At 38.7% G+C, this 26,588-nt stretch overlaps 1 protein-coding gene across 1 annotated transcript in view; it reads left to right on the top strand.

The window, feature by feature from the left end:
* The window catches only part of LOC124595442 (probable aconitate hydratase, mitochondrial), an 83,229-nt gene that overhangs the window by 47,351 nt on the left and 9,290 nt on the right, over nucleotides 1-26,588 (top strand). The window contains exons 9-13 of the mRNA XM_047134186.1: nucleotides 4,808-4,965; nucleotides 7,280-7,538; nucleotides 8,888-9,093; nucleotides 23,833-23,930; nucleotides 25,144-25,280. Of these exons, the coding sequence (XP_046990142.1) occupies nucleotides 4,808-4,965; nucleotides 7,280-7,538; nucleotides 8,888-9,093; nucleotides 23,833-23,930; nucleotides 25,144-25,280 (858 nt within the window). The remainder of the gene's footprint in view (nucleotides 1-4,807; nucleotides 4,966-7,279; nucleotides 7,539-8,887; nucleotides 9,094-23,832; nucleotides 23,931-25,143; nucleotides 25,281-26,588) is intronic.

Below are 26,588 nucleotides of genomic sequence, written 5' to 3'. Positions count from 1 at the left end.
ATCTTATCAGTTCGATTCTAACCTCTCTGACAATTTTAGACCTGTCCTGCCACCTGTGAGTAAGATGTAGAACTTCTTGCATTCCGTAAGAATGGCACATCGCAGACTAGAATGGATCGTGAACGAATCGTAGGAATCGATTCGCAATGTGAGATTAAATCGTAGGAATCGAATCAGGAAAAAGAATCGTGTTGCCCAATTCTACTATAAATATACAACAATCACAGCGTTTTATATAGCATTGTTTAAATGAGAGCATAGTTGGAATTACAGTTGAAAGTTGTGCATCTTTGATAATCTACGTAGAGGATTACTTACTACAAAATATGATTACAAATTTTATAAAAGCAGAATGGGATAGCACTATATTTTTAGACTGAAAAGTAGATTTTGTAAGCAATTAGTACAAAATAATGGTGATTTATGCTTTAATTTTGTCATAGTGGTTGATACTAACAGTATCCTTGAGTCTTTGGTAAAGTTTAACAAATTAATACCATCAAAATTTCATAAGTATTTTTAAGTTAATTTATTTTCTGGTATGTTCTACAATGTGGTTTTACAGAAAGTAATAATTATTTTTATACCTAAAGCTATTGTATTTGATATTAATTACATTTGCAGCTTAATACTAAATCAGACTTTGAAAATAACAACAGTTATTGGATTAGGTTCTTCATTAAAGTTAGGGGCTCAGATTCGACATCCATCTGATCATTAGACGTACCCTGTAGGTTTGTATAAACCACTGCCCAATCTTTGGTTGTTCACCAGTTTTACATAACCAGTTGGTATTGCACCATAAGTGATTGAATTTTTTTTCTCTGTGCAGTTGGTGATTGTGCTGGAAATAGCAGCAATTTTCTGCAGTGAATCTTGTATTCTTATACTCCTTACTTCAAACATTACACAGGCCTTCCTCCACCTGGTGCAAAGCACCAACCCCACAGTTTGTTGCCTCATCCATTCAATTTTTTGCAAAACAAGCTCAGTAGTTGCACACAAAAACATAAAGTATAGACATATGGTAGCACTGTTCAGCGGAGATAATTCCCATGCCCTGGCATCTGCACACACTGCAGCCTATGGAATTTTCAATTGTGAATTACTTTAGCATGTATCCTTCACAGAGTTTGATACAGTGAATAGAGACAAATATATTCTCACTTAAGATTTCATGAGAATTTTGGAGGAAATATAGATAGCGCTGCTTTGCTGCAAACTTTGAAAATTCATGCGAAACAGCTATATAAAAAAAAAAAAAAAAGACCAACAAGATGAATTACAACTCAATAAATAGTTGTACACATTTTTTCTCTGAATGCAGAAATGCTTCAAATGACCTTGAAATTGATACCCAAACAATTACGGCAATATTAAATGATATTTTTATAAGTTCATATGTATTACAAGCTGATTTTGCCGTGTGATAGACGCAGAGGATCTCGTGCTTTTACCCATACATGGAATGTTGAAATTTGATGTCTAATCGAACTTTAAATTGTGTAGTATATTTACATGCTTAATAAGGTACTTTTGCTACAAAAATACACATTAGTGGTAGTGAAACACCATACTCGGCTATGACAACCATATTACTATTGTACACTACTTTGTTTACTTGCTAACATTGGCAGTATGCCATAATCAACCAGGATGAAAAAGTCAGTATGTAATTTCAACATTAAATGGCTACCAGTTGCCACTGACTTCTTTAGATTTCACATTTTTCATTTTGTACTGCCAGTTTTGTGTTATGTCATTTAATCACAGTTTAGTCACTAAAAACTCAAGATTTTGTGTTATTCATTACTTTATCATTTAAAAGAATTTGTCCTGCATCTATCATTTGTCAGGGGTGCACAGTGGTTACAGTAAAACAAATATTAAATAAAATCAAAAAAGTAAGTTCAGTGTGACCTGTCAATAGTGATTTACCTACTACTGTTAAAACACTGTCGGCTTTTGTGTCCATACTATGCTTCTATCTGGATATGTGTTCATAGGTTTCATTTGGTATGTATATGTTGTAAGGTTCCCCTGTTTACACATGAGTGTTCAAATTTGAGCTTGTTAATATTTGGAGACGTGAGCATCCACAACTAAAATTAAATTTTCTTTGGACCGTACTAGTGCAATTATGCTGGGCTTCTTCATTGATGCAGTCTCGCTTATGCTGTAATTGAAGAGTTTCAACAAACACAGAAATTCTATAGATTAATACAAAGCATTTCTTCTGAAATGAAGCTCATACACTATCGCACAAAATACAATAACTTCTTGTATTTCAAACTTGTCGAGACAGGGAATACCACTGGAGTATACATCATGAGCTCAGACATTAGAATGACATTAGTGACATTTCAACATTCTTCTTGTGTCTTACATAGACATAACGCTATATTGTTAGGTTTTGTGCATTTACTCATTGGTCCACCATGTTACTCCAACGTAGGATGACACAAGGAACATATATAAAGCCCACACTTATGATACTTATGATAATACTGTGATCGCTGCCCCACTCTGAAGACAAATGACACCCGTCCATACACTCATTACATGCAAAACCAGATAACAAAACCTCCAAAAAGCCTCATATTCTTAATTGCTAAATCATTATACAGGTCAACAATTATGTCAGTCATTTATTGGCTAGGTAGACATAGGATTATGCATCGTTTGGCTGGAGTACTATTTAACTTGACAGTGTTTTCTCAGAATAGACTGTTCTTTAAAATTTAACTACTTTTTGTACCTTTCAGATGAAATGGTCTAAAAGTGTGTGGCACTGTACCTGTTGTGAGTTGTGTGTAGTTGCCAGAGTTGTGTTCTATCATGAAGTGATTAAGAATGCTTTTTGAGACTGTCTATCTGCTTCCGCACTCCCAATGCTGGTTGTTCAGAAATTTTTAATTTCTGTCCAATTGAGATATCCTGCAGGAGGGGCCAAATATTGCATCTCCAAAGCCATGTGCTATGGTTTATTATATCAACAGCTTGAAATAAAATGATATGACTGTGTTGCAGTTAAAGTTCTCCCTTTGGACAAAATGTGAATTGAGATTCACACACACAGCTTAAGTGATACCACAGCTCACAGCATTCCATGAGCTACCAATTGTACAGGATGCAACAAATTCAATGTACTTGCACACTTTTCAGTATGGCATCAAATGAAATAATATGGGCAGATATTATTGTTTATAGTGCAGATCACATCATTAAGAGTTTTAACTAGATTTAAATACAAGGGGGGAGGGGGGAAATGCAAATGTTGGATCCAAAAATATATTTCATGCAAACAGAGAAGTGGCAAGAAACACAATTATAAAAGAAGTGATACTAGAAGGTGAAATGCAGTCTAACAAACCAACCAACAGCTGGTTTCTAAATAAGATTTTGGAATTTTATTGTATTTGTTAATGTGAGTATTTTGAATATGGTACCTCTAATGTTCAGTTTTGCTGCAGCCACATCACACTCAGGGGCTCTTTCCTACGTACAATCCACAATTTATACAGTACTTGCTCTCTCAAATTAAGGTTTTAAACACTTTACTTTTCTAGTTATGGTGCGTAGTTATTCATACAAAAAGCTTTCAAGATACGTCAGTCATTTGCAAGTACACACACACACACACACACACACACACACACACACACACACACCACCTTCCCCCTCCCCATTCTTCCCCCCCCCCCCCCCAATTCTTCCCCCCCCCCCCCCCCCCCCCCCACACACACACAGCAGACCACCATTTATATGAAAACACATTGGAATCAAATGGAGCACAGCAGCTATTATTCCACAATAACTACAACAGACTGTTGGTATTTTGAAATACAGCTACTATGGACCAGTTGGATGATTCTGCTCAGTGGTGGGGGAAGGATATTGGTGTCACAAAGTACAACTGAGTTGAACTTTTTTGGCATGACAGAAGTTTCATCTCTTGAGAAACACCACTAAAAACTGTTGTGCCACAGCAGTATGCTGCTAGCTGTTGCGTCACTTTAGTTGTGAGTGCGACCCTGGCTTAAAAGTTTCAGTTCTTTAAGAAATTCTAGCATTGCCAGAGAGTAAATTTTTTCCACAGTGAAATAAAACTATTTAATTTGTTGGACTTCAGTTCAGAAATTACAGTTCCTTATTGTCGCACAACTAAGTTCAAGCTGCAGATCGTAGAGAGGATAAATATTACAAAGGATTTTACATACATTCTTCCAACAAATATCACTTGCAATGCTTCATATATTCCCTCAAATTTTTTTAAATATTTCAGTTAAACTCTAATTTGATATTGAACAGAACAAAATCCTGGCGGGCTCAGTGTAAGGCATGTCATCAGTGAATCAGGAATACATTCCAGTGACTGACAGTACATAATTTAATTTCATATTTCTTGTTTAGCAACAATGGTTTCCTGATGCTCCGCGGCTGCCGGAGTATTATTGTGCTGCTGTCACTGCACACACGGTCAAGACCAGGTACTACTTTTTCCTCAGTGCTTATGGATACTGCATGTCATCACAATACTTTTTCTACAATTTTTACATCAAATTAGCACAAAATAAACCCCCTGCTTGTGATTATGTTTGGCTGCTCAGCAATTCCATTCATACATTCTCCTACTGTAATGATTTGCATGACGATTAAAATTATTTACTTACAGTTCTCATAGGCAAACTGTAACAAATATTAAAAAGTAGTCAGTATTGAACTTTCACTTGGAAAATTTTGTGTGGTGGACTACATTCATTCATGTGCCATTTTGTTATTGATGCATCACTATTCTTTTTTCTAGGTCTCATTGGTAGTTGTACAAATTCTAGTTATGAGGACATGGGCCGATGTGCAAGCATTGTCAAGCAAGCACTAAAACATGGACTCAAATCGAAGATTCCATTCAATGTAACACCTGGATCTGAACAAGTGCGAGCAACAATTGAGAGGGATGGAATTGTGAGTGCAGCTCAATGTTAAATTATAAAGACTTGTTTTGTGACAATGTTCAAATTAAATCATTCATATGCAGATTGAAATCCATAAACACAGGGTTGTTCTAAATGATGGACCCATTCAAGTACAAATCCAAAGTCAACAAGCTTGATAGCAACGAAAAGAGGAAGTTTCAATCATAAATGTTCAAAGTGGCCACCATTGGCTCCGTGGCAAACATCGATGTGGTAGCCAAACTCATCCCATACACGCGAATTTGTATCTGCTATTACTGAGTGCTTGGTGCCAGTGATCCGGTTCCGCTGATCATTCAGAGTGGTTGGTAGAGGCAGGACATAAACAGCTTCCTTCATATAACCCCATAAGAAATAGTCGCATGGTGTGAGATCAGGAGATCTCGGTGGCCAGAAGTGCAGAGCCAGGTCCTCAAGTCCCCTGTGACCGATCCAACGTTGAGGAAGGGAGTCATTCAAAAAGCCTCATTCATCATGGTGCCAATTTTGCGGTGCTCCATCCTGTTGGAAAATGAAGTGGGAATCTTCCATAACTTGGGGGAACATCCGTTATTCCAACATGTCCAGGTATATAATTCCCGTTACAATTCTTTCTGCAAAGAAAAATGGTCCATAAACCTTTGTACGTGATACAGCACAGAATACATTCATCTTTGGTGAGTCTCTTTCGTGTTGCAATGTTGAATGTGGATTTTCCAAACCCCATATGCGAACATTGTCTGACTATTTCACTAAGGTGGAACGTCGCTTCATCACTAAAAATTACACGCTGTAGAAATGTGTCATCCTTCATCTTTGCTAGCACATAACCACAAAATGCGAGACGCTTCTCTTTGTCATTGGGTTTGAGAGGCTGCACAAGTTGTAGTTGGTAGGGCTTGTACAGCAAACACCATCCCAGAACTTTCCATACAGATGGTTGGTGTATTCCAAGTTCTTGACTGGCTGTGTTGGTAGACATTGGGACTGCACACACAACTTTCATACATCCATCGGACATCATCCTCTGACACACACACTCGGCCTGTGCTTATTCCTTTGTACACACTCCCAATCTGTTTAAATTGCTTAAACCAATGGCTAATGCTTTTGTGAGTTGGTGGTTGAATACCGAATTTGGTATGAAATGCCTGCTGCATTGCAGTTTGCGACTCACTCACAACTGACAGTGAAACGGAACGATGGCCTTATTGCTGTGCGAACTCTACTGGTCACTTCTGAAACCATCACCACCTGCCCGCTGCTGCCTGCCAAAAACTTTGAATCTTCATCTTTTCATTGGTATAAAGCTTGTTTATTTTGGATTTGTACTTGAATAAATATGAATTTTTGAAAATGGGTCCATCATTTAGAATAACTCTGTAGGGCCATAAAAACAAAACAGTTATGAGGTGTACTCACCTTCATAATTTACATTCTGTCTCATAATGTAGATTAGTTTCATAATTATAATATGGCCCAGTTAATGAACTAAAATGAGGGTGGCAATTCTTCTCTATGAATTCCAGGAATTTCATAAATCTCAGGGAGTTCTTAATTTATAATGTAGCATTGAAATTAAATTTTATTGAGTTTTATAAATCACAAATTTTAAAATAATATTTCAAAATGTGTTAATTATTTGAATATCATTCTATATAAATTACTGCTTTTGAGAACTGTGGTGAAACTAGTGCTTATGGCTGGTATATGGTCTAGCTGAGAGGAAACAAAAATCTTTACTGTGATATACTGCCTCCCCCCCTCTCACTGTTAATTTATCAGGAGAATCTTGACACCATACCTGGAATCCTCTGAATTTTGTACAAGTTTGAGTAGCCACCCTGTAAAACTGAACCACAAGACTTTTAAGTTGTATGTTGAAGGAAATTGAACTTTTCACAGTTACTACTATTGACCATAGTATACACATGCTAGTAAAGTCCCTTAAATGATGTTATGGCTGATTCTTCATTTAGTCCCAGTTTTACTCAAGATTTTCCATGAGTGCGTAATGAGGAGGAGGAGGAAAAGAAGAAGAAGAAGAAGAAGAAGGCCTTACATTGTTATTTTAATTCCCATTTGTATGTTAGGATAATAACTTTTTATGAGACCATTATGGGAACTGAATCATCAGTTCAAGAGGGAAAGAAATTATTTGCTATCCATTGTTTGCTTCACTAATGGGAACTTCTGCTACTGCTGCTGCTGCTACTACTACTACTACTACTACTACTACTACTACTACTATTAATAACAATAATAATAATAATAGTCCTCTATTGAGAACAGCAACATTTTTAGTGCTATAATTAATATTTCAGGCAGAAACACTAAGACAGTTCGGAGGCACAGTCTTGGCTAATGCCTGTGGACCTTGTATTGGACAATGGGATCGAAAAGATATTAAGCAAGGAGAGAAAAACACAATTGTTTCTTCATACAACCGTAACTTCACTGGACGAAATGATGCAAATCCTGCAACACATGCCTTTGTGACATCACCTGAGCTCGTTACTGCTCTGTCCATTGCAGGCACCCTTGACTTTGACCCCAGGAGGGATACCCTGAAGGGAGCAGATGGTATGTTTCTTAGATTTAGTAGTGCTGTTACTGTCATAACAAATATAAACTGTAACAGCTCCTCGTATATGATGGCTCACAAAGACAACTCTTCTGGGTTATTAACAAACCATGTTGGTAGACAGGTTAATTTAGTCTGTACAGACTTCCATATAATTTGTATGTCTTAATTTAAAAAAAATTAAGGCAAAAAGGAGGATGGCTCAAATACGGAATTGTTGTCACTGCTTCATCACACTGAAAAGGCGAATTCTGTCGCTGCTACCTTCAGAAAGTGGAAAAAATTGCAACATGTCAGTTTTGTGGAGTATACATAAGCATTTTTCAGAGGTAATTTTTTTAAATCACTTTTTGCCATATGGAAGTTTAATTTTCTAGATCTTGTAAAGAAATGTATAGCAGCATCATCTGATCTACTTCAAGTAGTGTTAATCTAAGTGCATTCTTCCTCTGCCTGTATTTTCAGTGGGAACGTCAGGACTATTTTTTCAGTTACTGTTTCAAGGAGGAAAAATGTGGTCTTAAACATGAAATTGAACCGCATTTGTTAAATAATTTATTAGAAATATGTTATAATGCGCTACTGCTCTCTCTATCCCATCTCTTCTGGTGTGTTCTTTATGTTTCTGCTCCGTACATTTTGCATTACTTCTCCTAGACTTTGTGTACCTATGTCACTACAATTCATAGTGTACTCTTCCTTTCCCCTTTCTTTCCTAGACCCTGCCTATAGCAGTTAACTGCCCCTATTAAACCCCATACAGAACTCCATACAGCTTGCTGAACTGTCCAGTGTACCTTCGGTATAAGTGTCTCACCCAATAGAGCCAATCAGTATTTTAATGGTTCTGCAGCAACTTTTTAAGTCTAGCTTTCTTGTACACCACCTCGAATGTTACTTCTGACAACAACCTCCTCTCTGTCATTGTTTGCCAAAACATATTCAGTCATAATATTGTTAGAATGCAGGGCAGTGTGGGAGGGAATCTTATTTATGTGAAGATGGTCTTGGTCCCCTTTGTGAGCACTTCTTAAATATTGGATTTAAATCACTGGCATGAACGATTGTTTGTTAATGGCTTTTGTATGTGATTTTTTTAAAAAAGTGTGCTATTGCTAAAGGAAAAAACTTTTCTCAGGAGCCGTCCGCTGTGGCCGAGCGGTTCTAGGCGCTTCAGTCCGGAACCGCGCTGCTGCTACGGTCGCAGGTTCGAATCCTGCCTCGGGGATGGATGTGTGTGATGTCCTTAGGTTAGTTAGGTTTAAGTAGTTTTAAGTCTAGGGGACTGATGATCTCAGATGTTAAGTCCCATAGTGCTTAGAGCCATTTGGATCATTTCTTTTCTCAGGCAAGGAATTTAAGTTGGATGACCCCTTCGCTGATGAACTGCCGCCAAAAGGCTTTGATCCAGGTGAGGACACATACCAGGCTCCTCCAGCAGACGGTGGCAACTTGAAAGTTAATGTTGATCCTAAGAGCCAACGTCTACAACTTCTAGAGCCATTTGATGCTTGGGATGGAAAGGACCTCACTGACATGGCAATACTCATTAAGGTATGAAAGTATTCTTATGCAATCTTGATACAATTTGCATTTTATCATTGATAATTTCAGTGAATGTTGTTGAAGTAGACACTCAAACATAACACACAATTAATTGTTACTAGTTAGGTGATCTAAAATTGAAAATGGGTGACGTTTGTCTCTGACCCTGTAATATGCACTAACTTGCTTGTTTTGATTTGCAATCCAAATCAAATATTTTGGAATTCCAAAACCAACAAGGAATGGCATAAGGAGACTTCAAACACTATACATTTTGTTGTTGATGCTCACTTCTTGTCCTTGTTTGCTTTCAGATATGTAGTTTATAAAATTGTAATTGTACCTTGAGCAAACACCTTTACTTCTTTCATTATTTAAGCTACTGATGGGCAGACTGACGTGGTAAAGACCTTGCTCTTTCCACCTTTCTCCCTCCCTTTCCATGCACAAAAAATAAATCATGAAGCTGACAACATCCTCGTGCCTCTCATTTCATGTTATGATTTAAGAGGGTCACACTGTAACTTTTGGTGGTGATGGCTTTGTTTCATTGCTGCTTTTCCTAGAAAGTCTCACATTAGTAGAATTAATTTAGTAGTAAATGTAACAAGTCACTGGATAGTAGAGGCATTGAGCTGGTGACAGGCTCACAAACGAGACTGAAAACTTTGCTAGCTTTCAGACTACTCCTTTCTTGAGCTAGTGTACAAACTACATTTATAGTCTCAGCATTATGTGACTGTAAGAATCTGTATCTGAAGTCTTTCTATGATTCAGTGAAATCAGATGTCAGTCACTTTCAGGCAAATGTTAGTCTGGGCATTAGGCAACAAATGCTCCAGAATGTAATATTGCTGTACTTTTTGAACTTGATCAGTGGCCTTTTCCACTTCATTATTATGTGACAGAAAGGTCTCTGTTGTGGTTGCCATCAATACAAATGCAAAGTCCATATTGTAGCAGAATTACTACGCTAAGTAGAAGGCAACAACTCTGGCAAATATCACAGTTGTAAGCCATGTAAATGTCTGGAATATTGACTGGTATAACATTGACCAGTTGACTTGTAAAATCAAACACTACACCATAACTGGGAAGGAAATGAAACAGCATTGAAAGCATTCTATTACTGGCAAGATAATGAAGGAAGCTAACTGGGATATCCAGTGCTGGGCAACAATAAATTAGAAAGTTTGAGAACTGAAAGAGGTCATGTATAAAGCAACAGAAGAGTAAAACCACAAGACACCCTTTATTTGATTTGAGACAGTGCAGAAATTATAAATTGAAACAAGGGGCTTGGGGGGGGGGGGGGGGGTGGAGCTGTAGCAGTGATAAAGAAAAAAAGAATCCAAATGCTACATGGATAAATGTTTCAACATAGTTGCAGACCAAATATGGAAAGGTAGAGGCATTTCATAGAGAGCAAATGGGTCCCCTGCTGAACTAATGCAGATATCGTCTACTGCAGCCTGTTATGCACCTTCAAGAAGGAAGCGCACACGAGCCTTTGAAGACTAGCGACTAGTGACTATCGGTAAAGGGCAGAACAAGAATATCATTGTATCCAAATATTACAGACCATTTAATCTTCTAAATATTATAGATAAAATATTTGAATAGCTTTTGTTTAAAGGATTGCAGCACCACATTGACACATGGCATAATTCCTCAGTAGTAAGGCTTTAGAATAGGCAAGAAATACAACATGCCTTTCTTGAATGATATCAGTTTTCTGCACTGGCTGTTATGGTTAAACCATTGTTTCAGTTCATATTGTTCGCTACTAATTAGTTTCGGCTGTGTAACCATTCACAGGTGTAGCGTATGACATCTGAAATGTGTATACTTGGATTACAATCAGTGTATTTGCCTAAGTCACACAATTTTAGCTGAGCTGTATTGGCCGGGCTATGCAATTATAGGCATAACACCACGTGTTCACGAAAACAATAATTACACAGCATAATCAAGTGGAGCACTGAACTAAGACGACAACACCTTGTGACTCCAGGTCATAGTGCTGTGCCTGTAGTACTAAGGCTGACATTCTGTTTCTAAAATTGTGTGATGTAGACAAGTACATTGACTGTAACTCAAGTATGTGCACAATGGTACCTACATCTACACAACTACTCTGCAATTCATACTTAAATTCAAAGGTTTCATTAAAGCACATTCGTATTATTTTTTTACCGTTCCACTCTCGAACAACGTGCAGGGAAATGAAACACTTAAATTATTCCACATGAGCTCTGATTTCTTTTATTTTATTACAGTGATCATTTCTTTGTATGTACATTGGTGCCAACAAAATATTTTTGGATTTGGAGGAGAAAGTAGGTTACTGACATTTTGTGAAAAATTCTTGTCTCAGTGAAAAATGCCATTGTTTTAATGATTGGCACCCCATCATGTGTCCCATATCCGTGACACTGTCTCCCCTATTTCAAGATAATATGAAATGAATTGTCCTTCTTCAAACTTTTTCCATGTTCCCTGTCAATCCTATCTGGTGCAGACCCCATACTGCACAGCAGTATTGCAAAGAGGCAGATAAGTGTACAGTAAGCAGTCTCTTCAGCAGGCCTATTATTCTGCTAAGGGTTCCACTAATAAAACACTCTCTTTGGTTCTTCCTTCAGTTTCAGTAATTTGTAACTGTGATCCCTAGTTAAATTGATAGCCTTTAGATTTGTGTGATTTATTATATAACCAAAATTTAACAGATTACTTTTAGTACTCATCAAACCAGTCTCTGGACCGAAGTCCACAACAACAACAATGGACGAATTCACACTTTGTTATTGAGAGTCAGTTACTACTTTTCACACCATACAGATATCATGTCTAAATCATTTTACAAATTGTTTTCATCTCCTGATGGCTTTACTAAATGGTAAATGACAGCATTACCTGCAAAAAATCTAAGAAGGCTGCTCATATTGTCTCGTAAATTATTTATATAGATTACAAACAGCAGAGAGCTTACAGCTCTGTCTTGAGGATCACCAGCTATCACTTCTGTTTTACTTGGTGGCTTTCCATCAGTTAATACGAACTGTGACCTTTCTGACAGGATGTTATGAATCCAGCCATGCAACTATGACTATACTCCATAAGCAAGCCATTTGGTTAGAAGCTGCTTATGAGGAATGGCGTCAAAAGCCTTCTGGAAATCTAGATATATAAGGAATTAATTTTAGATCCCTATTGACAGCTTTCATTACTTCATGATAATAAAGAGCGAGTTGTGTGTCACAAGAATATTTTTTTTCCTCCCAAATCCGTGCTGGCTCTGTCTCAACAGATAGTTTTCTTCAAGGTAATTCATGAAGTCTGAACACAGTGTGTGTTCTAAAATCCAACTGCAAATTGATGTCAGTGACATGAGTTAGTAATTCAGTTGGTGTGACCTGTGCAACTTTCCAGTTTGTAGATACAGATCCTTTGTTGAGTTAGTTGTTGTACATACAATTGCTCCATGCTTAGCAACTATCATCATAATCTGAAAGGAATCTAAATGGTATACAGCCTGGGCTGGAAGAGTTGCCTTTATTAAGTGATTCAAGCTGCTTTGCTACACGTAGGATATGTGCTTGTAAGCTACTCATCTTAGCAGGTGTTCTTGATTCGAGTTCTGGAGCATGTACTTTGTCTTCTTTGGTGAAGGGATTTTAGAAAACCAGATTCTCACACCTCAACGGCGATCCGGCGTAGACCCCTCGGAGTGGTTGGTGGGTCAAGTCGTCCATAAACAGCCATTTTCAGTCTATACCAGCCATGTTCGATAGGATTCATGTCTGGAAAACATGCTGTCCACTCTAGTCAAGCGATGTCATTTTCCTGAACGAAGTCATTCACAAGATGTGTGTGGTGGGAGCGTGAATTGTCATCCATGAAGACGAATGCCTCACCAATATGCTACCGATATTGTTGCATTATCAGTCGGAGGATGGCATTCACGTTTCATACAGTCCTTACAGCACCTTCCGTGACCACCAGTGGTGTATGTCAGCCCCACATAGTGCCACCCCAAAACAGCAGGGAACCTCCACCGTGCTGCACTCGCTGGATGGTGTGTCTAAGGCGTTCAGCATGAGCGGGTTGCCTCGTAACAAGTCTTCGACGATTGTGTGGTTGAAGGCATATGTGATACACATCGGGGAAGAGAATGTGATGCCAATCCTGAGTGGTCCATTCAGCATGTTGTTGGTCCCATCTGTACCACGCTGCATGGTGTTGTGGTTGCAAAGATGGACCTTGCCGTGGATGTCGGGAGGAAAGTTGCGCTTAATGCAGTCTATTGCTCACAGTTTGAGTCATAATACGACGTCCTGTGGTTGCATGAAAAGCATTATTCAACATGGTGATGTTGCTGTCAGGGTTCCTCCAAGCCATAATCCGTAGTAGCCCTTAGGCAGCCTGAGCGAGGTATGTCATCGACGGTTCCTGTCTCTCTGTATCTCCTCCATAACTGAACAACATCACTTTGATTCACTCCGAGACGCCTGGACACTTTCCTTGTTGATAGCCCTTCCTGGTACATAGCGATTGAACCATCTAGGCATGGGTGAATTACAGACAACACAAGCTGTGTGCCTCCTTCCTGGTGGAATGACTGGAACTGATCGGCTGTCGGACCCACTCCATCTAATAGGCACTGCAAATGCATGGTTGTTTACATCTGTGGGGGGTTTAATGACATCTCTGAACAGTCAAAGGTACTGTGTCTGTGATATAATGTCCACAGTCAACGTCTGTCTTCAGGATTTCTGGGAACCGGGTTGATGCAAACTTTTTTGATGTGTGTATTTCTTTGAATTTAGGCCTCACCTGGTCTGCACTTCCCTAGTAATTTTGGAAGGGACTGAGATTGTCTCTTACAAAGACAACAAGTGCATTTTTATTTGCTGTTTTAGATATAGTTTTCATTTATTTTTGGTGGATTTGGTTGTTACTCTTTTCAGTCTCCCTACAATGACTTGGTGGCCACGAGCCCCTATATCCATTGTGATGCTCCCAATTTGCTCAGGCTTATTTCTTGCGAAGAAATCAAGTGTGTTTTCACAACCATTTGCACCTGGTTGGCTCCTAAACTAATTGATCAAAATAACGTTTAGAGAAAACATCTAGTATGATTTTGGACAATGCTTTGTGCCTGTCACTGACTTTGAAAAGGTATTTTGGCCATCATAGATTTAAGTCACCACCAACTTTAATTGTATGAGTGGGGTACCTATTTGAAATGACTCACTTGTTTTCTATGAGCCATTCTGCAAATGCATCATTTGAGTTGGGAATTGGGGGAAGTGTTAGTAAAAGTAACCAGTTATTAATGGATTCTGGTTGTCAGGTAAGCTGCTACCCATACTTCATTTTCTTCAATCTACTTCATTTTAACTAAAAGATAAACTACTACTAACAGCAACAAACATGCCACCACTGTATTTAAACCATCCTTTCAGAACACTGTTAGGTCCTCTGTAAAAATTTCAGCTGGACTTATCTCAGGCTATAGTCATTTTTCAGTACCTGTAATGATTCAGGCTTCACTGCTTTCTATTGGTACTTTAATCTTTGGTTCTTAACAAATGCAATTACGACTGTTTACAGCTTCAGAGCTGATGGTAAAAAGTTTGCTTCTTCATACTGAAGCAAGATTTTAAACTGAGTATGTGAACTTAGGCTTAAGGTTTTTATGTTTCTCACAACCAAACCTCCAGATTTCAGACACTCAGATTGGTATCAAATGTTTTAATGTCGATTGAGTATGAACCAAAACACCAATTTAGTTCATGCTCTGTGTTATCGTTGAGTAGAATGTGTGTAAATGGTAATTAAAAGTATCACCAGAGCTACGGAGCACAGGAAAAATGTGTACGTAAATAATTGTAAATGTAGATCTCACATGGGTGAGAAGGTAAAGTGTTCGGTCATTGTACCAAAGGTCCCACATTCAAATCCCACTGATGAGAACTTCTTTTTAACTGTTTATGTGTGAAACTGTTATATGGGAGAGCATTTTACTGACATGTAAAAGGACTTTTCAGAGTCTGCAGCAATGTTCTTTTGGCAGTCTGCTTTCGTTTCAAATGGCTCTGAGCACTGAGGCCATCAGTCCTGTAAAACTTAGAACTACTTAAACTTAACTAACCTAAGGACATCACACACATCCATGCCTGAGGCAAGAGTCGAACCTGTGACTATAGCAGTTGCGCGGTTCCAAACTGAAGCGGCCAGAATCGCTTGGCCACCGCGGCCGGCACTTTCGCTTCATTAGTTGAACGTTATGTACTTATTATTGATCTTATTATTTTGTTTATTATTAATTATAATTATTACTATTACTGTTGCTGTTTAGTTATGCATGTGTGACGCAGTTGTTTCTTTATTTTTCTGTTCTGATTGTATATTCTGTGACTCTACAAATGCTCTCTATAGGTTCACTACTTTCAAAGAAACAAACTGAAATCAGATTGCCAAGAGAATATTGCTGTAAACTCGAAACACGTATTTTACATGTCATAAACACATTGTCCCGTATAACACGTTCACACATAATAAAATAAAAGAAATAGTTGTCATTAGGCTTTGAACCCAGGACCCTTAGCATGAGGATCTAACACTCTACTAACTTCCCCACAGAAGCAAAGTCAGTCAGTTATTCATAGCTATGCTTCTGATGTTCTCCATAGTTCCGGTGTTACTTTTAATTAATGCTTGCACCCGTTCTGCCGGACGACAACACATAGTATGAATTAAATCAGAGTTTTGGTTGACACTCTATCGACATACTACATTTGGTACTGATCTAAGTTTCTGACATCTGGAGTTTGGGTGTCAGTGACAAAACCTTTTTTCTTTTTTTTCCCTCCACAACAGCTTTAATAGCAGATAACAGGATATTGTCTTTCAAAAGGAAGTTGAGTCTTTTTAGTTCACAAGTACTGAAGAATAAATTTCTAACATTCCGTACTCTTACATAATTTTTGGAAGACAAAGACTTTAGCTCCCATGGGAGATTTAGGTAGAGACATTATTACTCATCAGAGACATTGTTACACATGTAGAGGTCCTTCAAAAAAGTTTTGGAAAGCAGTTTCCTGAACATTACACAAAACATGATTGAATAAGAAGTAATCATGAAAGAAACTTCCATTGACATGGCCAGTTCAATAGAAGATCTTTTCTAAAAGAAAACACTGCTTTGTTTTTTGATAGGAACAAAAGCAGGATCTTTTAAAACAAGCAATCTGATTTTGGTGTCATTTGTTGATACTTACAGGAGTAAAAGTGTTTCTTATATTAAAAATAAGTACAGTGACAGACTTAGTGTTGATGACAACTTGAGAACTAAGTTGAGTGCAGTCGAGGCAGATTTTGAAGCTCTGACTAAAGATAAACCGCAACATGCCTCCAACTGAAATATGTAGATGTTCTTTAATCAAAATCTAAGTTTGAAACCTAATTAGTGATTCTGAAGCCTGATTAACTGGCACAGTTTGATTTGATCCTGAATTTTTTCGCTTTTTGGGCTCTAATTTACTATACTCTCATGCCCAACAGGATTATATTATTTGTGATGTAGAAGTTTAATAAATATTTTAAATATCCTTCCTCTTTCTCTCTCTCTCACTCACTGAACGTTTGTATCCAAACAGGCTTAATTTAATTTCGTATTATTTGCTGCGAATCAGTACCACATGCTAACATCAACACCTCTCAAAAAAAAATTTGAAAAAAGATGCTCTCACAAAAACTGTGTGTGTGTTGTCTGCACTGAGAAAGTTGGTAAAATATTTCCCCCCATAGCATCCCTGCGGCAGTCATCTCTCAACCATCCACACTCCCCCTCTCCCGCCTCAATGTTCGTTAAAATGTGAACAAGCTATAGCGGTACACCCAAATTTCAAAAAATGTCAAGTAGTATGCAACAACAGAAAGTCTAGGAATGTCTGCACTACACAGTTATTTAAATGTAGGAGTGTGCATATTAAATACACTAACATGCAAGAAATTTAAGCTACAAAGCACACAGGTAAATCAAAATTAGTTGCTTCTATATAGAAGTCTGTAACAAAAAGAAAAAATCACAAACAAAACACTGTGCTGCTGTAGAGACAGAAGCAGCTGCTGACACGCTGGACATGCATTCGGGAGGGAGTTCAATCCATGATTTACCAAACCCAGGCAAATGCTGTGGTGGTTCCTATGAAAAGGCATAGCCAGTTTCCTCCAGTTTGAAACAATCAGAGCTTTTGCTCCACCTCTAATGATTCCAATATTGAAGGGAAGTTCCATCCTAATCGTTCTTCCTTCTTGAAGTACGTGCATTATATTCTAACTTGAGAATAGATACATAGCCAAAACTACATAATAGCAAATTATATGGAATAAAAGGATGATTTAATACTAATAATAACAGCTGGTGTGGTAAATTGGTTATTCAAGAAATTTACTATGGCTGTGAACAGTATTCCAACTAAAACATAGGATGATTCTTTGACAGGGTGTGGGTTTGTCTGGAAATGCTGTAAAACTATGTAGGACACTAGTACCACAGTGAAAAAGCATCGCTAATATGTTCTGGATTGGAAATTACGAGATCAGTGTAGTCGGAGGTGTGTGTGTGTGTGTGTGTGTGTGTGTGTGTGTGTGTGTGTGTGAAGCTATAATGAAGTACTAAAATAAAACTAAATGGTGTGTGTGTGTGTGTGTGTGTGTGTGTGTGTGTGTGTGAAGCTGTAATGAAGTACTAAAATAAAACTAAATGGTGTAATGATTAGAATCAATGCAGAGACTTAATACATCATGTAGAAGACCGAGCGAGGTGGCGCAGTGGTTAGACACTGGACTCGCATTCGGGAGGACGATGGTTCAATCCCGCGTCCGACCATCCTAATTTAGGTTTTCCATGATTTCCCTAAATCACTCCATGCAAATGCCGGGATGGTTCCTTTCAAAAGACATGGCTGACTTCCTTCCACGTCCTTCCCTAATCCGATGACCTCACTGTCTGGTCTCCTTGCCCAAACAACCCAACCGGACCCATCATGTAGAAGTGATAGAACAGGAACAAAACTGATGCTTAAAATTACATTCATAAGAAAAGGAAGTTTGGGCTTCCTTTGAAAACTGCCAGAGTGTAGGTCCACCACCAGCCTGTCTCTTGGTCGTATGGTATGATATGGACATGTAGATTACTGTTTGTGAAGCCAGCTTTAGCTTTAAGAAGAGCATAGTAAGATGTACTACTGAGCTTTACAGACAATTCCAAGTTTGTCCTATAGACATATCCTCTGGAAATCAGGAAAGTATATACACTATTGTTTAAAGAAATGTAATCAAACAGAAGAAACTAGAATATATGGAATTGAGACCAACAGGAACAAAGAAATAAGATATAATTTACAAATGTGGCAAAATGATTGAAAGACATGTAGTGCATGTAGAAGTAAATTAATTTCTCCTAAAATCAAGATGATTTTTCTTTTAATCCCTTGGACAGTCTGATTTACTTCTCAGTAGTTCATGGTGCACATGTAACATATCTGTATGAAATGAAGACCTCCAAAGGACTTTGTTGATGTAGTAGGGGCTTGGCTGACAGACATTTCAGGTGTAGTTGCCCAAAACAACACTGGGGAACAAGTCAGTCTGATGCATTTTGGACAAAACTGCAGCTGCAGTATCCAGGAATGACTTCACAAGAGATTCAGCCACATAAGTTTGTTACCCTTAGTTCCACTTAGTGTTCTGCTGGTGGAGAGAAGGTGATTGAGATCATTGACCATTGGACGAAGTGACCTAATAGTATCGTCACGGAATTAGCATTAAACATACACAAGGAAACGCGAGGTGGAAGGAATGGGAGGGTCTTGGTGAGGGAACTGATTTATTTATTGGAACCAAGATTCCAAGGGTGTACACACAGGATTCAAGAAATTTACAATTTCAGGCAAGAAAGTAAAGGAATTTATATGTAGAGGCTCATACAAAATTGAAATCAGCCTTTGCCCGGAAACACAGTTACAGCATTTTCTTGTATCTTGAACAAATCTTCCTCATTCCAAGGACAACGTAAATAATGACACAGATGTATCACTGTCTGTACTTCTCCACATCGTCAGAGTTAGCACTTGTAAGTATCCCCATTACATTTGGCTGTCCGATTAACCAACCCCAATTTGTAACCTGTTCAGTGATCTCCTTGTGTCCAGTCAAAGTTTTGTCTGACTGGTGAGTATTCTTTTGGCTTTACCCCTGCTTGGACATGACTTATTTCAGCTGCTCACAGTTCTTATTCGGCTTTCTTGGCTGGTATATTTAGTGCAGATATTGACTAAAAAGCTCTTTATATACTTCAGCATAGGTCTTGGTGGAGAATGTCCATGTAGTGGGTGTAACTCAGTTTTCTTTGACACTCTTCTTTTGCAGCTACTTCCTGACAGGAATGTCCAGTAGCCAAGAAACAGAGTGCCATCGTAGAAGTATGGACAAGCTGGGGCTAACCACCTGAATTGCTACCAAGTTTCCATGTGATGGTTTGGGCGGACACCTTAAGTTTGATATTAAGATAGTGCCATCAGTGAGTGTTAGAATCAAAGTATAGTGGTGTCAGTGTTCTAGCTTAATGCCTTCCCAAATCACTTTGTTTTCTTCCTGCCTGTTTATTTCACAGGTGTAAAATGCAAACCTAATTCTGTGTGCAGCTTCAGGTGGTTCTTGTTATAGTAATCAGAAAACATCCCTAGAGCTCTGGTCAGCATCTTTTATGTTTCTGAAGAATTATCTGTCTGCACAGTCAAAGCAAAGACATCAGCATATATGTAACTTTTGTACAGATTGGGTTTTGACTGATCATTTGTGTAAATGTTGTAGAGCACAGGTGACAGTATATTCCCTTGTGAGTAGAAGATTTCTTTGGTTCCTCCAACAGCAGTGTCTTCCTTGGAATTCAACATATAATCTTAGATTGTGCAGTAAGGTGGCAATTATTCTAATAAAACCATAGTCTTCAGTCCGAGTGTAGGTTTTGTGAATCATTATGCAATGCAACTGTATAGTGAGCTGATGAAAGGATGATAAATGCCATTCCAGTTATCTTCTCCCTTTCAAACCCGTCCCCTGTGTGCTGTCCTAGATGAGTTATTTGTGCTGTGCAGTTTCCTTAGGATCTGAAACTGGCCTTTTCATGTACATGTAAGCTATCAATCTTTGGTGACAGTTAAAAGCATGTCTTCACATATCTTACAGAAATGGCATAATAATGAGATGGTTCATAGCTCTGAGGGCCATAATGTTCTTTTCCCACGTTCATGATAGCAATTACTTTTGTTTTCCTCCATGGTTGTGGAATATTGTTCTCTTTTAAGCAGTTATTGCAGAAGTCCAGAAGCCATTTAAGTGTAGTTGGTCTGAATTTCTTTATCGGCTCCATTTGTCTGTCATCCAAACCAGCTACCTAGTTCTAAAATTGTTGTATAGATTTTTTGCAGAATTGAGTTTAGAGCTCATTTGTTACTAGATGTTCTTGCATTCTTAGGTCCTTTGCCCCATTTGTCTGTTTCACCATTTTTATGAAGCTTTTGATTTCGGGGAAATGTTTACATGGGTATTCCTTTGTGTTGTACCATTAGTCAGGTGATGTAGGAGACTCCATCCCATTTGATTACTTTTTGTCATGTCTAGACTGTCTAGCACTTCTGTCAACTGATTTTTCGTACCTTCTGCCACAGAAATTTGAAAGCTGCATCTGATACTTGCTTCCTAAAAGGGGTTTCTTCAAAGAGTTTAGTGAACTAACAAAAAAAGGGTAATGACAGTATTCCTAGTAGAAATATAGGGATTGTGAGTTTAAAGAGCAATGGTAGTTTTGTATTCACTGGCGGCAGTATTTTCTTAGAGTGACATGTAGCAAATACTAATAATAAAATGTAAAATGGTATAGGGGATTAGGTGGTAGATTTTAGCTCTGAAGGCAATAGGCTGTCGTTCGTATTACTAACCAGCTAAAACTGTGCATGGATGAAGTTGCTGGTTGCCTGTTCAACGGCTTCCAGGATCAATGAAAAAATTGACTTTCAGGATGTCATATAATTATTGACCATCTCTAAAAATTTGAAATACCAATGTAATCTACTCATTAAGCAGTATAATCTTACATTAAAGGTTTATCACAATAAACCGATTATTCTAGTTAGAAACTGTGTATATGTCTTGAGGCAGGGCAACACATGGTATGCAAATTACACAGATTATATTCATCCAGTATTTGAGAATGAGAGCACTTAGCAACTTTCAGCAAACTTTGCACATAACTTCAAGACTTCTAAATTTTTCATTAGTCTCTGGGTGAATAATTAAATTTTTCGTTAGTCTGTGGGTGAATAATGGGGTAAAATAAAGCCAACGTAATTAGGGTTTTGTGTCTTCATCATAAATGTTTTACACTCTTATCAGCAAATACACTGAATAGCCAAAGAAACTGGTAGAGCTGCATTATGTCGTGGAGGTGCCCCAGCGAGCACGCAGAAGTGCTGCAACACGACATGGCATGGACTTGACTAATGTCTGAGGTAGTGCTGAAGGGAATTAACACCATGAATCATGCAGGGCTGTCCATAAATCTGTAAGCGCACGAGGGGGTGGAGATATCTTCTGAGCAGTATGTTGAAAGGCGTCCCAGATATGCTCAATAACGTTCATGTCTGGGGAGTTTGGTGGCCAGAGGAAGCATTTAAACTCAGAAAAGTGTTGCTGGAGCCACCCTGTAGCAATTCTGGATGTGTGGGGTGTTGCATTGTCGAGCTGGAATTGTGTAAGTCCGTCGCAATGCACAATGGACATGAGTGGATGCAGGTGATCAGACAGGATACTTACGTGGCACTTGTCAGTGTCGTATCTAGACTTATCAGTGATCCCATATCACCCCAACTGCACATTCCCCACACCATTATGGAGCCTCCACCAGCTTTAACCGTTCCCTGGTGACATGCAGGTTCCATGGGTTCATGAGGTTGTCTCCATACCCATACATGTCCATCCGCTTCATACAATTTGAAATGAGGCTTGTCCGACCAGGCGTGTTTCCAGTCATCAACAGTCCAATGTTCCTATGCTTTGTGTCGTGCAGTCATCAAGGGTACACGAGTGGGCTCCGCGAGCCCATATTGATGATGTTTCATTTTAATGACCCAGCATTGAACTCTGCAGCAACTTGTGGAAGGGTTGCACTTCTGTCATGTTGAACAATTCTCTTCAGTTGTCGTTGGTCCCATTCCTGCAGGAGCTTTTTCTGGCCCCAGCGATGTCGGAGATTTGATGTTTTGCCAGATTCCTGATATTCGCGTTACACTCATGAAATGGTCATACGGGAAAATACCCACTTCATTGCTATCTCGGAGATACTGTGTCCCATCGTTTGTGTGCTGACTATAACACCATGTTCAAACTCACTTAAATTTTGATAACCTGCCATTCTAGCAGCAGCAACTGATCCAACAACTGTGCCAGACACTTGTTGTCTTATATAGGCATTGCCGACCTCAGCAGCATATTCTGCCTGTTTACATATCTCTGTATTTGAATACAAATGTCTATACCAGTGTCTTTGGTGCTTCAGTGTGTTTAATACATTAACTCACATGTAAAATAATGAGACTTTTGAAGCTCTTGTGTACATGGGAGTTAGATTCTTAAAAAAAATCAAGGGGGGGAGGGGGTGTAGCCATAGAAGTAGTTCCATGGTATTGACTGTGCCCCCAGTTGGCCCTTGGTATGGGCACACTTGGGTAGGGTTTCTGGTTGTGAAAGAATATATAAAAAAATAAGAAAAGTCAGCTGTTCTAATTACTTCTGCTTGATAGGCTTAGCCCTGTATAGCTCAGTTTAAATTAAGGAAGGCATCTTGGGATGGAATAATGTAAGGGGGACATCGAGCAATAATGAGGACAACAAAGATATGAAGAAAAAAAAAGAGTGAATGAGGGAGAGACTTATGACAGAGGCTTGACATTTTTATATTTTTAAAATTATTGCTTAACGAGCCTCAAAATAGCATTCATTCACTGAGTCCTTAAATAGAGATGCACATCATAAATTTATTGTGTACTGTGGGCAAATGTTTTTCAGCACCAGCAATTTTTTGAGATGGTAACCAGCGAGTCACTCAAGTTGGGGGAACTATTTTTGTTCAGTATGGACTCAAAAGCACAAAATGTGTAGTTTATGAAAATTTGGCCCTTTGTATACCCATGTAAACTTTACTTCTTGTGTGTATTTTGCACACTTGCACATTCCATATTAAATTTATTCTCTACTTTAATATCTGTGACAGAGCAAATTAAGCCTCTCAGTACAAAGGATGCTGCAGCCCCATATGAATTATATGGGAACATACAAAATATGATTACTAAAATACTGACTGGTTATTGGTAGTATTAGTTGCCGATAGCGTATTGTTTAATGTTAAAACTGCTTCTTTCATGCATTTGATTATAAATGTAATTTTTTTTTGTCACCAGAATAATTTCTGTCTGGTAGTTGGTGTAGCATTTTTGAGAAAATATTTTAGTACAAATTTATAAATTGGTGCTCGAAAGAAATTGCTTCTTGAAAGAAAACACCTGGCTACACTATATTTTTTTCTTAATTGGTTTCAGCTTTTGTAACGAAGCACAGAACTGAATATCATTACAGCTATAGGTTTTGATTGTAAATTAAATATAATTTTCATTGCTGTAGGTAGAGGGCAAGTGCACAACTGATCACATCTCTGCAGCAGGACCGTGGCTGAAATATCGAGGCCATCTGGATAACATTTCGAACAACCTGTTCATAGGGTAAGGTACTCGTTAATCATTAAGTTCGCTTTCTTTCGTGAACTGGAGGGAAAATAGAATCACAAAGTTCATATTACATTAAAGCAAACTTTCAGAAAATATGCTAGCTTAATCATAGGGTAAAAGGTTGTTTGAAAAATGATAGTATTGCTCTTAAAAATTTGTTTATTCATCAAGAAGACTGCCTAGTAGCTTTACAACATTACTGATTTTTGTTGTCACCAACAGTGATTGTCAGTTCATGTTAGTTGCCTTGGACACTACACACAGACAGTCATGCAATACTGAAACTGGTAATGGTGTATCATTTTAGTTATTGGCTAAACAGTATTTCAACACGAATCAAATAGCAGTATGTGCTAATCACTACATCTTCTCATGAATGAACTGTCTTAAAATGAAGGGGGAAAAGTAACTACAGTGAGTGTGTGCGGTAACTCGTGGTGCAGTTCAGAGAATGCATGGCAAACTGTGCCCATACAATAGTTTGTAGGGGTGGGCCTAGACCAAGGGGTATGGAGTATTTTTAGAATTTTAGATGATGAGTAGGACTTGTTAGCATCCGTAGAAAAGTTCCAGTTCCAACCCTGTTAAAAACTTGCATAATACTGACCTTCAAATCTTCTTGAAAGAAAACACCTGGCTACACTATTTTTTCTTTCCCTGAGAGCTGGAGGTGGTGGTTGGGGGGTGGGGGGGGTTTCCTCCTCCTCTCTCCCTCCCCTGATTCCCCTCTCCAGCACCTGTTGTGGGCACCCTTTAGCATGACAACAGTGCTGGTTGTACTAAATGATGATAGCTATGTTGTAACATCATCTATGATACTGTGTATGGAGGGAATGGGACCATAGTAGATGGTAGCAGCAAATTGACATTAATTTTTCATTTTTATACATAAAATGTTAAGGTCAGTATTAATCTTGGGCACAGTAGAAACTTATGTCAGTTAATGAGTAATGGATCACCCTGTAAGATAGATGTCAGTTTCTGAGCAAGCTGAATTTGATTATGGTTGTCATGTCTCTTCATCTGGTGGTATCATAACAGTAGAAGTATTGGATTACTATACATATATAATTTTTTCCCATTGTGTACACTGTAAGATCCGGGGATTGGTTCATATTTGGAAACCTGAGGTACATTAATTTTTTGGCATTGCTGAGCAAAGCGAGTGAGTGAATGTTTGGTTGATTGATTATTTCTTGAATTTCAGAGCTGTGAATGCTGATAATGGTGAAATGAACAAAGTGAAAAATCAACTTACTGGTGAATGGGGACCAGTCCCAGATGTCGCGAGAGCTTACAAAGCTAAGGGTATTCGTTGGGTAGCTGTTGGAGATGAGAATTACGGTGAGTAGTGTGCTTCACTGGTGTCTCGTACATTACTAAGACTTGTTTGTTGGTAAGTGGGCACAGTGACAATTGACAGCCATTAGCATGCTGAAACACAAATTGGTGGTGTGTCAGATAATTCTGGAGATAAACAAAACTTACCTGCTTTCACGTCAGTTGCAACCACATTGTTGCTAGTCATTATAGGCCTAAGGAGTGATAAACAGTTTCCATTTGAGGACGTTGCTGCAACGTGTATGCAACACAGTGCAACACTGATGAAGGTGCACTAGCACCAACACGTAGGCAAGGGATAATTGTGGCATTTGTGTCTTTCCAACATGTGTGTGGTAAATGTGGAAACATGAACTGTGCAACGTTATTACCGACATGCTGTTATTCTTTTCTTGGCCGCTGAAGGACAAGCACCAGATGACATCCATTAGAGAATGAAGAAGGTGGGTGGGGCAGCATGTCTGTCAAAAATCATCATTTTGGAATAGTGTGCCAAGTTCCGTGCTTGTCACAATTTGACACAAGACACCAGACTGTCTGGGAGGCTAGCCTCATCAGTTATGGACAAAAAGTCGGTGGTTGATGATGTGATTAGGGCAGACCAGCGCATAACTATTTGTGCACTAGCAGAGGGTCTCGACATCAGCTTTTGTAGCATGCAACACATTATCTGGCAGGAGTCAGGCTACTGCAAGTTCTGCAGCTAATTAATACATACCCCAGGCATTAGATGCGAAATAAAAAACAATCTGGGTGGCTGTTTGCTTGAACCACCTGATGGTGAATTTCAGTGTTGAAGGGAACACATACCTTGAGTGCACTGTTGCAGCCGACCAAAGATGATGCCACCACTGGGAACCAGAGTTGGTAGTATTGAAGATGTAAAGGTGTGATCCACCATTCCCTCATTCCAAGAAGTTAAAGAGCCATTCATCTGTGGGAAAGGTGATCCTCACTCTGTTCTTTGATTACCAGGACCCATTGCTTATTGATTTCAAGGTACCTAGTGTCTCCATCACTGTGGAACGGTGCTGCACAACACTGGAGAAATTACAGCTTGCAGTTAAAGCAAAACATGCAGGAAAACTGCAACTAGGGGTATTGAAACTTCCTGGCAGATTAAAACTGTGTGCCCGACCGAGACTCGAACTCGGGACCTTTGCCTTTCGCGGGCAAGTGTTCTACCATCTGAGCTACCGAAGCACGACTAACGCCTGGACTCACAGCTTTACTTCTGCCAGTATCTCGTCTCCTACCTTCCAAACTTTACAGAAGCTCTCCTGCGAACCTAGCAGAACTAGGTAGCTCAGA

Source organism: Schistocerca americana, chromosome 2 (assembly GCF_021461395.2).
Source record: "Schistocerca americana isolate TAMUIC-IGC-003095 chromosome 2, iqSchAmer2.1, whole genome shotgun sequence".
Taxonomy (NCBI): domain Eukaryota; kingdom Metazoa; phylum Arthropoda; class Insecta; order Orthoptera; family Acrididae; genus Schistocerca; species Schistocerca americana.
This window is presented reverse-complemented; position numbering and strand designations above follow the sequence as displayed.